Source organism: Mus caroli, chromosome 12, assembly GCF_900094665.2.
Source record: "Mus caroli chromosome 12, CAROLI_EIJ_v1.1, whole genome shotgun sequence".
In the NCBI taxonomy this organism is placed as follows: Eukaryota; Metazoa; Chordata; class Mammalia; order Rodentia; family Muridae; genus Mus; species Mus caroli.
Window position 1 is genome coordinate 80,821,942 of NC_034581.1, and position 16,129 is coordinate 80,838,070.

Here is a 16,129-nt window from a genome sequence, read left to right on the forward strand (position 1 = left end):
ACAGGGTTTTCCTATATAGCTATGATTGTCCTAGAACTCTCGATGTAGACCAGGCTGGCCTCACTCTCAGAGATCTTCCTGCCTCTGCCTTCCAACTTGGGAAGTTAAAGGCAGGGGCCTTCCCGTCTACTAGTCCAGCACGCTCTTAAAAACCACTACCAGGACAGCCAGGGCTACACAGAGAAAACCTCTCTCGAAAAACCAAAAAAAAAAAAAAAAAAAAAAAAGAACCACTAACCTGCAGAAGGATCAGAAGTTTAAGTTTATCCTCTGCTACATAATGAGTTTGAGGCCATCCTGGGCTAGGTGAGATTCTGTCTCAAAAAGCAGAAAGAGGAGTAAGAGACACCACCATCTATCGTCCCTGATGGGATGGGCGTTGCTGATGTATACCAAAACATGTTCCTCCTTCTGCAAGACTATCACTGCCACTAGGTCTGGGTGAGAGGATTACCCACTGTTCCAGAAGCAGTCAATGGCTGGGTGTGCATGCCTTTAATCCCTGCACTCAGAGGCAGAGGCAGGAGGATCCCTGTTAGTTTGAGGCCAACCTACTCTACTTAGTAAGTTTCAGGGCATCCAGGGCTATGCAATGAGACTGATTCAAACCAAACCAAACAGAGGCTAGCAGTGCCTGTGATCATCCAGAATTAATTTATGTTGATGGCCTTATTTATGCATGCTTTCTCTAAAAACTCTAGCCTAAGCTGCTACTTGAGATAGGAGGAGCCTTAATCCCTAAATCTGAAAAACTTTCAAAGCACCAGTTTGACAATGCAAGTAGAACACTCGGTCAAGGGGCACACTAAAAATTGTGTGGAATTACCTTCAGGCTGTGTACATGAGGTGACTATGAGACATACATGAATTTTACATGTAGACAGGGCTCCTATTTCTCCACCATCTCCTTATCTGTCAAATCTTATCAAACTTGTCATATCTTATCGAATATGCCCTAATGAGAAATCTAAATCAGCTCTGGTCTCAGGTCTCAAGTACTTTCAGTTAGAGATCTACACCTGTGTTGGTATTTCTAGATATGAAAGGAACATGAAGGCACACTTGTGTAAAGACAGGGAAAGGCACAAATTTAAATTATTGACATTGAATACTTAAACACAAAAGAATGGGTTTTTTCCCCCCAGGTCTGTCTGTCTGTCTGTGTGTATGAGTACACTGTCACTGTCCTCAGACACACCAGAAGAGTTCATTGGATCCCATTACAGATGGTTGTGAGCCACCATGTGGTTGCTGGGAATTGAACTCAGGACTTCTGGAAGAACAATCAGTGCTCTTAACCACTGAGCCATCTCTCCAGCCCAACCAATGCAACTCTTTTTAGGGGTGAAAAAAAAGACAAACTTTTGTTGAGCAATTGTGTGGTGCAAGGCTCTAGGGAAGGCAGGCATGTTGACAAGGGGGGAAAGAACATGTATGGGCAGAGTGTAGCCCATATTGGCTAGGACTCTTTGGAGTAAAAGACATCAAGACCCAGGAGAAAACATCCCTAAAGGTCATGCTGCTTCTGGGTCTAGGGCAGATTCCATCTTCAGGGAGAACTGGATCCAGGAACCATCAGGGCTCCCTACAGCTCCTTATGTCATCACGCCTTTTCTCAAGGGACACAGTAGAAAAGGATGGCAGAGGTAACAAAGCTGGTGTCCAGCTGTCAGGTCCCCATTTTCAACTGTCGGAGTGACTTGCTGAAGTGCTTCAAGGCCTGAAAGTAGGGATGTGTCTGACTTCCCAGCATCCCTTCGTGAGTGTGGCAGAGGGAAGGTTTGTTTCTGAAAGCCCGTGTCCTCGACTATCCACACCAGTGTTCTAATCTGGGTTCCTTGACCCGTGTCCTGGGCTGCACACTCTCAAGGTCTCTGGAGCAGACCCTGGTGTCTCAGCTGTAGACAGAGGAGGTAGAAAAAAGCAGACACTGAGATCTTCAGAAAGAACAGAGTTGTATTTCTTATCAGAGTGGGAAGTCTAAGGTCGATAACTTGTATATGGTAAGAGTCTTCTGTCTCTGTCCTCCAATGGTAGAAAGAAGGGGAGGAAGAAGACACACCCTGGCTACCTCTCCCATTCCACCATTACAGTGAGGATTACGTTTCCTACACGTGAGTTTGGAGGGACACCTTCAAACTACAGCAGAGACAGAATAGAAATACTGACCTTGGAGGTGGCTCCTGGAAGCCCTGCTGAACATTTGGACAAGTGAAAGCTTTGACAGATGTATAATCTTTAAATAACACACAATGGCCTGAGTACCATTGGGGTGTGACCCCGAGAAGGTCCTGGGTGCTGACCAATCAGACCAACAGTTCTTCCCTCTCTAGTGTCTGGGGGCAGCAATGTGGGGAGAAGAGGCCAAGTCTCCCCCTATCTGTTTAGCAGTTATTGCCTTTGTTGGTGGCACCTCCCAGAGTTCTGATCTTATAAGCTGCTGTTAGTCCTTCAACTAAGGTTTAGATGAGGAAGATTTGCCACATCTCTGCCCCAAGAGGTCTCAACTCTGTACATAGCTGGTTACCTTTCTGGGCTGCTCCACCCTGTCCTCGGACACACTACTAATCAATAGCTTTCTTCTTCAAGTTGCCTTGGTCATGGTGTTTTATCCCAGCAATAGAAAAGTGACTAGTGCACACCTCATACATGGCCTCCATCATGCCTGGATGTGTTCCTTCTCAGCTCCTCCTGCAGAAGTTGGGCAGGGGGTTCTCCCACATTAGGGGTAGCCTAGAACACACTAAGAAGCTCTATCTGTGTCATCATGTTCAGACAATTGCACTTGGAAGAGGTGGAATGGTTGGCTTGATGTAGCGTCCAGACAAATGAGGTCACAATCCACAATCACCTCCGCCTAGACTGTAGCCTGAGCCACTCATGGGGAAAGCACTGGGGAGTCTATTGACATGGTAGACAGTCAGCTCAGCTCCATCTCTGGAGCAATGAGCTGGCAGGCGGGGGTTGAAGCAGGCTTTCTCTCTCTATTCCCTCCCAGGGTCCTTGGCAGCAGAAATGGTTAAAGCTTAAACTTGCATATTGATGATACTTCTTCCAAGATGAAGGGTTGAGAGTAACACCTTGTCTGCACAGGGGACAGACAAGGATTTGCAGTCATGGCTAAGTCTTAGGCTTCTGGAATGGCAGTTCTTTTTATACCTGTTGAAAGACTAGGTTCTCTCGGGGAATGAGTTGTCATGAATCACAGTAAGACTCAAAATAGACCCACAGCAACTCTCAGGATGATCTTGCCTCTGTGGTCTCATCTCTGCCTTTGTGTGGGAGCCCGTGGCTCACTGTGATCAACCATGCCTTGGGTTATTAAGTTGGGTGCTTACACGAAGTGGAACAGTGGGATGATCACGCTCCGGGTACATCTTGGAGAAGGGTTAGACTCTTCGAGGGTTTGCAGATAGGACGAGAGAATCAGAAGCGTTGAATATTACTCATTGTTAGTAGGAGCAGATGCCAGCCAATTCCCCAGTTGTTCTATGCTCTCTGTGGGCACCTAGCCTCATCAGGCTGGAGTGCAATGTGGACTGAGGGCATGTTACAGTGGGAGACACCACTTCGGAGATCAATCTCGCTGTCTTCCGTCCTCTATTTAGGAAAGGAAGAGGTAAAGGCAGCTTGTGCAAACTGCATACCCACCCGTATCAACCTTACATTGGTTGATTGATTGATTGATTGATTAGTTTTCTGTCATCCTAGATGGCCTGGAACTCACCATGTAGGCTGGTCTAACCTTGAACACAGAGATTTGCCTGTCACTGCTTCTGCTTTTGCCCGCCCACTAAATACTAGAATTAAAGCATGTGCTACCAGCCCAGCTTTAGACAAACCACAGCACTGAGGTCACATCACAGACGTATATATTGCTGCAGGATCATGTTGTTAACAAAGAGCATAACCAAGACTTGAACTAAGCTTTGCAAGACTCCAAAGCCAGTGTTCTTTGCCAGTGATAACATTCACAGTAACAAAGTTCTGTGTCTGACTCCAATCCGTGTAGACACCGTGACACTAGGCATGAACAACCAAGTCACAGTATCCATCAGGATGAACCTGGTACTTGTCATGAATGTGTTTCAAGACCAGCCATGGAGATGATGTCAGCTTGATGCCGAATAGATGGAAAACAAACAAAACAACAAAAGCAAAGCAAAACAAAACACATACATATGCAGTGGGGGGGGGGGGGGTTCCCCAGACTGAGTGTTTCATTTTTTTTCCTTCTCGTCTGAACTTGGATAGCTACTTTTTGGCTGCTTTATATATCAGGGTCCTAGATTCGGTTTCAGTGGAAGGCAGCTATCTGGGGGCTTTATTTTAAAGTCTTAAAACCAGTGCTCTCAAATGGTGTTTCTGCAATCCCACAGGCAAAAACATGTCTGCTAGTGGCAAGTCTCTCTTCTGTGGATTGAAGACATCAAGAGCTATGAAGGAATCAAGACACCATAAAACTCCACATGCTAGCTCATCCTTTGATATTGGGAGCAAGGAAACACTCTCTATACTGGAATGGATAAGTTAAGTTAGCCAGGACCCACAGAATTAAAGGAAATGTGCACTGGTTGATGTTGGAAGAAACAGGAAAATAAAATCACTTGTTTGTTCTTGAATAGCCTTTCGAGTTGGAATAGCTCAGGAACTTCCTTATGTAATCCTAGGACCTATCCTAGCGGCAGAAGATACCTCCTGGGTACCATTTCTTGGGTATCTGTGCAGAAAATTGTAAGAGCATCCATTTGGCTTAGAAATACTGACCATTTGAGCTGCCCCAACCAAGCACATTGACCCTGATGGGAAACTTTGGTTTAGCAACAGAAGGTCCTCTTTTTCCATCACCTCCTCTGTCTTCTTCTGTCAGCACTTCACTTTCTCTGGGTCATGGAAAGCTAAAATATACCCTCTGGCTTCTATCCATAACTGGGTAGTCCCTTCCTCAACACCACATTCCTTCTCAGATTTTCTCCCCTCCCTGCTGATAACAAGCCTCATTCCAATTTGAAAGAACTCTTCAGTAAGAGCTGGGTGTGTTCTGCTAAACCCATGTGCCATGCAGCTAGGTCTGGTTCACAAGGGCCCTCCCAACAGGCTGTTTTGCTAAAGCCCTGACATAAATCTGTTGGCTGTGCAAAGCATAAATTTCCCCTGTTATCCATTCTGATTAGATTCCCAAGCTAGCCCCCAAAGCCACTGATATTGATTCTGTTGAAGGTAGCAGGGTAACAGAGTAAATTCAGGGTGGATTTGGCTTGGTTTTTAACTCTAGATTTTCTTCTGGCCCTGAACAATATACCTGCAGACCTTCAGTTCCCTCCTGAGGCAGAAAGAGGAGGGCACTGGTACCAACCCTAGCTGCAGAGTGTCTTGCTTACTCTGCGGTAAGAATAAACTGTGGGGCAGTGTCTAGTGGCCGGTTCTGAGTGGACACTCAAAAATGTTGGCTTGCGCACCTTCCAGCTCACTGAGCCAGAAAACTCAGCATAATTAGTACACTCCTTGTGTGGCTTGAAAAGTGAATCACAATGAAAATGAATCTTTAATGATGAACTGTGGTGGGTTTGAATGAGAATGGTCCCCATAGGTCCATATATTTGAAAGCTTAATCACCAGCTAGTGGAACTGTTTGGAAAGGATCAGGAGATGTGGCCTTGTTGGAGGAGTGGCTTTAAAATTTCAAAAGCCCATGCTAAGCATAGTAAATCTATCTATCTATCTATCTATCTATCTATCTATCTATCTATCTATCTACCTACCTATCATCTATCTATATATATCTATCTATCAATAATCTATCTATCAATAATCTATCTATCAATCAATCTATCTATCTATCTATCTATCTACCTATCATCTATCTATATATATATCTATCAATAATCTATCAATAATCTATCTATCTATCTATCTATCTATCTACCTATCATCTATCTATATATATNCCTATCATCTATCTATATATATATCTATCAATAATCTATCAATAATCTATCTATCTATCTATCTATCTATCTACCTATCATCTATCTATATATATCTATCTATCAATAATCTATCTATCAATAATCTATCTATCTATCTATCTATCTATTTATCTATCTATCTATCTATCTATCTATCTATCTATCTACCTATCATCTATCTATATATATATATATCAATAATCTATCTATCAATAATCTATCTATCTATCTATCAATAATCTATCTATCTATCTACCTATCATCTATCTATATATCTAATCTATCAATAATCTATCTATCAATAATCTATCTATCTCATCTATCATCTATCTATCTATCTATCTATCTATCTATCTATCTATCTATCTATCATCTATCTATCTCTGCCTGCTGCCTGTGGATCAGAATGTAAAGCTTTCAACTACTGCTCAAGCTCCATGTCTGCCTGCTGCCTGCCATGATGAGCATAACCCTGTGAAACAGTCAGCAAATCCCTAATTAAATACTTTCTTTTATAAGAGCTTCCTTGGTCATGAAACAAGAGCTAAGGCACAGGTCCAAACAGAAAGTCCACCATAAGACTAACTAAGAAACAGACTGTCTTAAATCCAGCACTTGAGAGGTAGAAGTAGAAGGGTCAGGGGTTCCAGGCCATCCTTGGCTATCTAAGGGGTTTAAGACCAGTTTAGGTTACATGAGACCAACACTGTGGCTGAGTAGTGAGAGAAGGGAGGAAGGGAGGAAGGGAGGGAGAGAGGGAGAGAGGGAGAGAGGGAGAGAGGGAGAAAGGGAAGGAAGAAGAAAATAGAAAGTCTTCATTGGTGATATTTGACAAAAGGCAGAATTATTCAACTTGGAAAAATGGTAAGAGGGGCAGATCATGACAGTTCTGTGAGCAGCTCTGGACCCTTTCAGGGCCTTGGAGATGACCATTATTTATCTATGGGAAGAAGTTCTCAGAACTCACTGTGATATCTCCTGGTGGAATCCTTTGAAGACAGGCAGGATGATTGGGAGTTTAAGGCAAGAGCCAGACAACTGGCTTGCCTGCTAGAGGCTCGCCTGCTAGAGGCACTTGCTATCATGTCTGGAAACACTAGTGCCAGTGCCTGGAACCCACATGGTGGAAGGAAAGAACTAACTTCCAAAAGTTGTCCTCAGATGTCTGTGTGCACAACATAGTAGGTGTGAGTACCAGCAACTGCAGCCTCTGTATGCACACATAGCAGGTGTGTACACCTTCAACTGCAGCAATTGCTTAGGACTTTGGCCAGCAAAAGACTTTCTTGGGAGGAGTTTGTTTTTTTTTTTAAATCAGTAGTTTTGATTTGCTAGAGAAAATGCTATTTATTAAAAAGCAACCTAACTTTCAGCCCATTTTATTTTTGTTTCTGTATCCATATAAACTAGGGTCCTATTTATGCTCACAGACATGATAATCTGATCCCATCACCTGCCCATGATACACCACCAGTTGTGGGAGACTCTACCGGAGTTGCCCACCCATGAACCACCTCTACTTTCTTTAACAGAATTGAATACCTTGGTTTTAAGCATTCATGTGTTCAAGAAAACTGAGCCTTCCCCTCCTGTGAGTAAATACGTTTTTAAGGTAGTCCTGATAGGATAGTTCTTCATTGGCAGTGATTGATTGGAAGGGGAGTGTGTGACTGAGTTCTGGCCACTTTAGGAGTGAGCATACTGGTGTGGCTGCACATGTTTGTAATCTAGGCACTGAAAAAGCAGAGGTGGGCAAATAGTTCCAGGCCAGCGGGGACTACATAGCAAGACCCCGTCTCAGAAGGATATGGGCTTGAAGGCCTACCACACTGTGGTAGACCACTTGTCTAGTGTACAAGTCCCTGAGTTCCATCCCCTAGAAAGCAAGCACGAAGATGAATCTTCTGCGATAGGAATGGAGAACTCCCAGGAAAAAAAAGTCCGTCTGGATCAAATACAAGTCGAACTAAGCAAAGCAAACCAGAGAAAGGAAGAACAGCATTTGCTCAACACAGGCAGGCATGCATTCAGCCCTTCCTTAGAGTCTACACAGCAGGCAAGTAAGTGATTCAGGGCCACAAGGACCACCCTTCATCTATAGCCCCTCCCCACCCAAAAAGGCCCAAGGAGAGTAGCAGGAGCTTTAAGTAAGAAGTCACAGATCCAGGCAGTTTTGTCTTGTCTCAGCCCTGGTACTTCACACTTCTAATTCCAGCACTCAGGAGCAGGAGGCTTGCCCCCAGCTTGAAGACCAACCTGGTCTACATGGCAATGTCCTGGCCAGCCAGTAACTATGCAGTAAGACCTTGTCTAAAACAAACCAAAAAACTAGAACAAAAGAAGAGAAGAGAGGCCCTACCCCCAACGCCATCCATAGAGGGGAGCCAAAAGGACAGAGTTTGGGGGACTCTGGAGACAGCTGCAGGGGAGAGAAAGCAGGGACCAGTCAGTGAGACTCAGACCCAAACATCTGTGCTTTGGTAGGCCAGAGAGCCCGCCCCTCCTTGTCCCGTGTTTGTCCCTTTCTCTCTGGGGTTCACATGCCCTCCAAAATGCTGCTGACGCCTCCTTTCTTCAAGTCCCTTCATTGCCAGGTTTGCAGTTGTCTTTCAGAGCAAGTCCCTGGGGTTGAGTATAAACCTCACCGGCACCTTCAGTCAGCAGGTGTAAAGAGGAATTACTGCTGTTCCCTGCTCTGCTGGGTCTGGCGGAATTACCCAAAAGCCGTGTTTATCATGCCATTGAACCTTGTGCCCATGTTTAATGTGCTATCTACGCTGACCCCAGGTGTCTCTCTGCTTCGCTGCTCTTTCCCGCAGCCATCCTACAGTCTGTGGCTCGGAGGGTCATCCCTGACAAGTGTATTACTGGTGTTTATCCATATTAAATCTTGGATTGGTGACTGCCTTTTTACTCATCTTTCTAAACTCGCTTTGGTTCTCCTGCAGCCTCGCTTTCTGCCTTGTTTCCTCCTAAGTCAGGGAACCTATTGTGGTCTCGGGTTTCCAGGTGCTCATGAAGAAGAAAGATACTATGGATGGTCCTGCCTGCAAAGCTCCAGCCTTCATCTGGAGTTGCTACTGACCCATTCATAATTGCATCATTGAGAGCAGTGGGGGAGCTCACCAAGGGGATTGGCTTAATTACATCATACATCTGTAAAGGCAGAAGTGGGCCTGAGATTGCACCTATCAGAGCTCTATTGAAGGCTATCTTCTTTATCATGTCTTGCATAGGCATAGCACGTTACACTTCACAAAACCTTTCATGTTTTCCCCCTAAAGCCTGGAAGCCGTCACCCCCATGCCAATCTCGGTAAGACATTCCGAGAGAGCTAAAGCAAAGTGCATTTTATTTAACTGCATCATTAGGAAATCAAAACATGTTACACGATCCCTAGTTGATCATAGGCATCTATTTGGTTTGTGTTTTTATTTTGCCTTGTTGATGTGTTTTGTCTCAAACTTCACACTCCCCTGGTCTCAGTTGCCCCCTGGCTGGAATCTCAAGCACGTGCTGCCACACCTAGCTCAAATGACTCCAATTTTGATTTTCCTTTTCTCTTGTTATGTAGCCCTGGCCTGGAACTCACCAGTTTTGAATTCTGGTGTCAGTACTGCGACAGATTCAACTGATGTGATTTTTTTGTGTTTTTACTTGATAATAACATTTCAGTGTTAGGTTTAATTTCCCCCAAAGTTTCATGTATTTTATGTTTTATTTAAAATAGTTATACTTGAAACTAAAAATGTAAATGGGGAAAGTAAATGTGTGTGTGTGTGTGTGTGTGTGTGTGTGTGTGTGTGTGTGGTGGCACAGTGGGTAAAGGCACCTGCCACCAAGCCCAATAACTTGTGTTTGATTCCTGGGCCCTACTTGCTAAAAGGCCAAAACGAACCCTTAGGACTTGTCCTCTAACCTCTTGTCATCTGCACAGGGTCTGCAGGAAGAACCAATCTGAGTGCTGAGCAGGGAGCTTTAATATACTATTCAGCTGGCTAGGGAGCATGAGATCTTTGGGGTGTGTGATGGGAGAGCAGGTAACAGAGTTTTGACCTCTACACATGTCCCATGGTGCGCACACGCACACACACACACACACACACACACACACACACACACGGAATTTTTAAAAAGAAATGTAAACAGAGTCCAATTTTCCATTTTCAGCGGGACATTTGTAGTTAAACTATCGTCGGTTGAGAAGTTTTTCTTTACCAATAATACCCCAGATGAATTGCTTATATTATCATTTCTAGTCAAGGATGTTTTGTGCTCAAATTGATGCCAGAGTCACAAGAAATTGGATGATAAATTAATATGTGACACAGACAAAAATAAGGTCAAGTTTCTTTGTTATAAGGAGGAAAAAAACCCAGAATGCACTGTAATGGAAAATACTTAATTAGATCATTCATCCAGTCAATAGCTCGTTGTTCAATGCCTCTTAGCTACCAGGTACTGTCAAGGCACGGTTTTCCTTCTTGTTCATTCTCCTCTCCCATACTTCTCTGTCTCCTCTCTCTTTGTGTCCTGCCAACACGTCTTTTCCTCCCCCAGAACTTTGTCAACAATTTGATTACAGCCATGATGCCCTCTGATTGTCCTGGCGATAGGGAGGAAGGAAGGAAAATCTTCATTTCTCAATTTTCTGGTCTTTCATTCTCCCTACTGGCTTCTATTGTCTTCTGTACAGGACCTACAGGAAGACTCAATCCGCGTGTTATGCATGGAGCTTTAATATACTATTCAGCTGTGTTGGGGAGCATGAGATCTTTGGGGTACATAATGAGGGGACGGGTAACAGAGTTTTGAAACATCTGGACTTTCTTCCAAGACCCTTGGTATGGATTACAGATAGTAGTATTAAGCATTTATCAACTCAAGATCCCCCTCCCCCTTCATAGTTTTTGGTGTTATGTTGACAGTGCTAATACAACACAAGCTTTCTAGCCCCAATAATGGCCCATTAGAGCTTCAGGAAAAGCCATCATGTCTCTGTAGCATTTGTCTGTCAGCAGGAGACTATTACAGAGCACAAACTCACATTGTATTAGTGTTATCAGTTCCTTATGATCCTTGGCACAAGTGCCAGCCAATGGGCTGGCAGTCTGCTGGCCCCCACTGGATGATATAACTCCATACCCAGAGTCAAGCATGTGAGAAAGCAGCAGGTCTGCAGAGGTGTGTGGCTGGGGACATTCCTCCAGCCTGGAGCCCATGACACATGGTCCTCAGAGATGCTCAGGCTAAGGTCACTGTCTTGGTCGGGACTGTCTTAGTCACTGTGGACTGTCCATGGATGCCCTCCCAGGATCTGCCTTCTCCAGTCCTCGCCGTGGGCTGGAGCAGAGTCGGGTTTGGCTTATGATCCAAACAATTCCATGGAGTCAGCCTCCTCTTCCCGGACTGGTGGTAAGAAGCGTGGGTGTACACGTTGGGTGTTTCCCCCACAGCCTTGTTCTCTCCTGCACCCTTGACTTCAGGAGATGTGGGAATGGGTGAGGGATGGCAGAACCAAACTGTGAGCCCTAATATCTGCTGGACTCAGTGACCAGAGGATAGATGTCCTAAAACTGCCTGGTGTGTCTTATTCAATGATGAGGCCGTTGAACTCTGGGTGTGGGGGAGAGAACAAACTGGGTCCACCAGTTCCGTTGAGTTTTTGTGGCTTGAGAGATACAAACAACTTCATTTAGCAGTTGGTCTTAGAGCATATGGGAGGAGGAAATTATGGAACTTGCCAGACATTTAACCTTATTTGTGGAAAATAGAAGGCTGGCTTGGGGAGGTTGTCCCAAGGGATGGAGGATAAAATCGAAACTGGGCTCTGATGGAACAAAGGTGTGCTTTGCACCACACCAGGGACAAGGGCTGCTGTGCTTGGAGTGGTTGCCAAGATGGCAAAAGACCCAGGTGCAGACATGTGGCAACACTAAGGATGGAGACCAGGTAGGATGGATCCGTGTGGACCTGTGGATTGATTGAACTCATGGCATACTTGGAGCTTTCCATCCAAAGGGAAACACGGGGTTTGGGGGTATAGTAGGCTGCATTAAATGGCCAGGGTTGTAGACAGTATATTAGGGCAGGAGAGCAGGTCATGAAATTGGTCTTCACCAACTAGCAATCCCTTTTGCCCTCTCAGGACTCCACCATGATGTCAGAGGTAGACACAGATGCCCAGACCCCAGTGTAATACATCCAGAGGTTCATGCTAGTGACCTCACAACTTCTGAAAGAAGTTGTGCTCAGGGAAGGAGGAGGCAGGGAAAGGAGAGAGACCTGTCTGCACACATTGAGAGGTGGTTTTAAGCAGAGATCCAGACCCTGGCTGGCATGTTTTGCCAGTATTTGTTGTGTGACCTGGAGAAGGACAATTCTGCACACAGGGAAGTGCACGAAGCTCTCCATTTATCAAACCTGATTTAGAGTTCTAAATGCAGGTGCTTCTCCACTCAGGGTGGGGTTACATCCCCATCAACCTATCATGAGTTGAAAGGCTGGAAAGGCATTGAACGTACCCCTCCTAGTGAACCTCGTGGCAAAACTACACAGTGCACTGCAGGCCCCTCCTCCCCCTGTGTTTTGGGGCTGAGTACGGGCTGTAGCTGTCACTGCCTGGCACGTCGAGCCAGTATGGCGTACATCTGTGTGCTGGGAAAAGGATTCCCCCCCCCCAAAAGATCTTGCTGTGTAACCTTTGTCCGTGAGCCACTCTTCACAGCGCATTGCTGGGTACAGGATGCTGGAATTCTCCAGTGAACATCATGTGTGCGCGCGCAGTCACTCCTCTCATGAGACTTCCAACCTATGGAGAAGGGGCGGTACCTCTCACATCAATAAAGTCGTGATTGCTAACTGTGTTAAGCAACTTGAAACAGTGTGACTGGCAGAAGATGTGGGTGCTGTCTGGGAGGGAGAGGGGGAGTCTATTAGATGGCCTCTATAGTGATGGGCTGTGGAGGGGTACAGAGTCACCTACAGCATCTTTTCATGTGTCCATGGCCATACAGGCCAAAGAGCAGGCTTCATTCCTCACTGCAACAGGAGTCATTAACTGTGCATTTTCAAAACCCTGCCAAGCCCCATGTGTGCTCAGGGAAAGGAAGAATTCAGAGAAGCCCGTCAATGAGGCCTTCACAAGAGATGGGAGTCATGTAGAAACCAACTCAAGGACAATACCTCTGCGTCGATTTGTCTCTAATAAAATACCTATTGGGTTTTGTTTATTTGCTTGTTTTGTTTTAATGATGCAGGTCTGCTGGAGGTCTGTTGATAGGGCAAACATCCCTGTCCATCCCTTGATGTGATGCCTCAGGTCCACCCCACACTTTCCTCCACTTCAGCACATGTGGACAGTGTCAGCTGCCCTCCCCAGCCTTGACTAGTGCATTTGTTCAAGTCAAACATCGCCCCTTGAAGCCAGCACCTACTCCCTTAAGTCCCTCCACAGTGGCTAACCCCTCCTGAGGCTCTCAGCACCCACCCTCCCGGCTTTATTCCCCAAACACACAGCACTGCCTACAGGTACACTCCACTTAGTCATTATTTTGGTGATAAAATTATGTCTCCCCCCCCACACACACACCCCCAACACTGTTCATTGTCTTTTGTAGAGACTAAGGTAATACTCTCTCCTGAGGGCTTTTCCTCCCCCTTTTAAATAATTCTGTATCCACACCAGCACACATAATCAAATTGATTATTATCCCTGTGGCAGGCATATCCCCAAGGTGAAAAGCCCCACAAGGAGTTGAGACTTGACTTATGGCTCATTTTGGTACAGTGGTGGCCCATAATGTTCTGGTTCATAGAGGGAGAGGCAGACAGGGCTGCAGGTGCACTGATAGCTGGGAATTCAGGTGTGCGTTTGAAAGTGTCACGAGTGCCTGGGAGAAGCTGTGACAGGTAAGTTCGAGGTTTAAAAGGCCAATCATGTTTTCCCAAGCAGACAGGGATTTATGCCTGGAGCCTGGGGCCTGAGTGCACTGTTGAGATTTGCCAATGGGCAAAGCCTGACTTTCATAGTCTCGAGGCATTTTATGGACACACACCCTGCATCAAGCCACATGCCAGAGGTTCGGAGCAGACTGGCCCAGGTGATAGGACAAAGGGAAGGGGAATCTCTCTCTCCTCTGGCTGGCTGCACCTCACCTGCCGGCCTGACCCTTCAACGCGAGGTTAGAGCCTGCGAATTTCTAAGCCACTGGCCGCTTCTCTATGGTGGTGATGGGGAGGAATGTGACTCGTTTTTAATTTAGAGAACAAACCAGTTCCAAGAAACTCAGAGGGGGTTTGCAAGCCCGTCGGTTCATAGAGCTTTGTACTGGTGTTGGGGGAGGTGGGGGCAGGCTTGGTGAGTATGTTAGCACCCTCCCTTCCAACAGTCCCACCAAGCAGTTTGAATTTCCCTTCTGTTTTTCAGCTGCAAAAGCAAGAACACAAGCTTTAGGACTCTAAAATCCAGCCTTCCTACTCCATAGGAGGTGGGGACCTTGCATGCCCGCGGGAGTGTCCTATTCCATTGAAGTCTCTTGGGCTGGCCCCCCTTCCCCCACCCCAGCTCGATTCTGTCACTTTAAGTCCAGCCCCTGAGAGATAGCCAATAGGAGCCAAATCATACATCAGTCTCTCAGCCTTAAAGCTACAGTAGGGTTAGTGGGCTCCAAGTGTCGGGCGCCCCAGCCTCCTCCACGGCTTCGCGTCCCCTCTGCCCGTTCGCTGAGCGCGCGGATGAGTGGGAGCGCGGAGCTGCGCGCGGCTCTCTGCCTCCGGCTCCCCCGCCGCGTCCGCGTCCTCCTACTCCGCCTTCTCGCGCTCACCGTGCCCGCCGGCCGGGACTCGCACCTCGCCTGTGCCCTTCACTCGTCTTCCGCGTGATTTGCTCGCCGCCTTTCTCCTCCAACTGGGAATGCTAAAACGGGACTGATGGACGTGTCCGAACTCTGCATCCCGGACCCCCTTGGCTACCACAACCAGTAGGTGCCTTACTTTTCCTTCTGTCTGTCTGTCCTTCTGCCCATCCAAGTGTCTCTATCCTGGATGTCGCAGTTCCTCTTCTACACATTCCTGAAGTGGCAGGGACCTAGGAGGGGCGCTCCGGACGTAGGAGGGGGCAAACCGCACACTTGCTCGGGGTTTCTTAAACCCTCCTCTTAACTTTTCCCACATCATCTTTCATGAGCCCTTACTTTTAGACAACAGCGGCGCTTTCTCGCTCACTCTAAATTTGCTCCGCGGTGACAAATATCACCATTTCCGTGACGGGCAGGCGGAAGCCCAGAACAGGTGCGGGAAAGTGACCGCAAGGGTGTTCTGTCCCGTCCTAGGAATCCTCCCCACAGGCGCTTTGCTTTCTATCCTGGGTACCCAAAATGATTTCAGCCAGGGCCAGAAAAATCAGGTGTGCTGGGGGTCCAGTGAGGGGAACTACAGGCGACCAACGTTGTGCGGGCGCGGGGGTCCCAGCGGGACGCGCTCTGGGTGGCGGTCCTCAGGAGCCCCTGGGGCACGGCAGGGCCCTGAGCGCTGCGCTCCGCGCGTCCTGCTTGGGGACCGGTGTCCCACCGGGAGCCCGGTGGCTCGCTCCGTGCTGCGGAGGTGAAGTCGGGTGGACGTTGGGGGCAGCATATCGGGTGTTGTTCCCCTGCCGCGGGCTGAGCAACGCCAGTACGTCGGTTAAGTGAGCTATACGGGTGGCTGAGGCTGCGGGGACCAGACACAACTCTGGGTAGCTCCGGGGTCTTGGGACAGTTTTCCGAGCGTACCGGGTGGGAAAGGGAGAAATGACCCTAAGCCTCGACTATCACACGGGCCACCCGCGCTCTCCAAGGTGGCTGTGCCACCTGCTCAAGCACCTGCCGGGGTCTCCCTTCTGGCGCTCCGCGTCCCATCGCGCTTCGGTGGAACTCGGAGCGTTCGTTGTGCGGTCCTGGAAATGATCCTCCGCAGGCTTAATAATTAAGATTAAAAAGAATCTAATGAAAACTCTAGCTCCTCACGGGCAGGTTTCCTAAGTAACTTTCTGTTTTTCTTTATTCCACCCTCAACGCCCCCTCTCTCTTTTCTTTTTTTTTTTCCTTCTTTTTTCCTTTTTTTCCCCCCTGAACGAAACGTACAGACTCAGGTTTTCTTCCCTATCACGGCCCTTTCCTTTC

At 47.0% G+C, this 16,129-nt stretch overlaps 1 protein-coding gene across 5 annotated transcripts in view; it reads left to right on the forward strand.

The window, feature by feature from the left end:
- The window catches only part of Esrrb (estrogen related receptor beta), a 159,101-nt gene that overhangs the window by 47,941 nt on the left and 95,031 nt on the right, over positions 1 to 16,129 (forward strand). Inside the window, exon 1 of one of the 5 annotated variants that reach the window (XM_021179322.2) lies at positions 14,666 to 14,950. The exons of 3 other annotated variants lie outside the window; for them this stretch is intronic. In XM_021179322.2, the coding sequence (XP_021034981.1) occupies positions 14,901 to 14,950 (50 nt within the window). In that variant the 5' untranslated portion in view covers positions 14,666 to 14,900. Of the gene's footprint in view, positions 1 to 14,665; positions 14,951 to 16,129 lie in introns of those variants that run through there. One more of the 5 variants, XM_029484331.1, reaches the window with a different exon arrangement.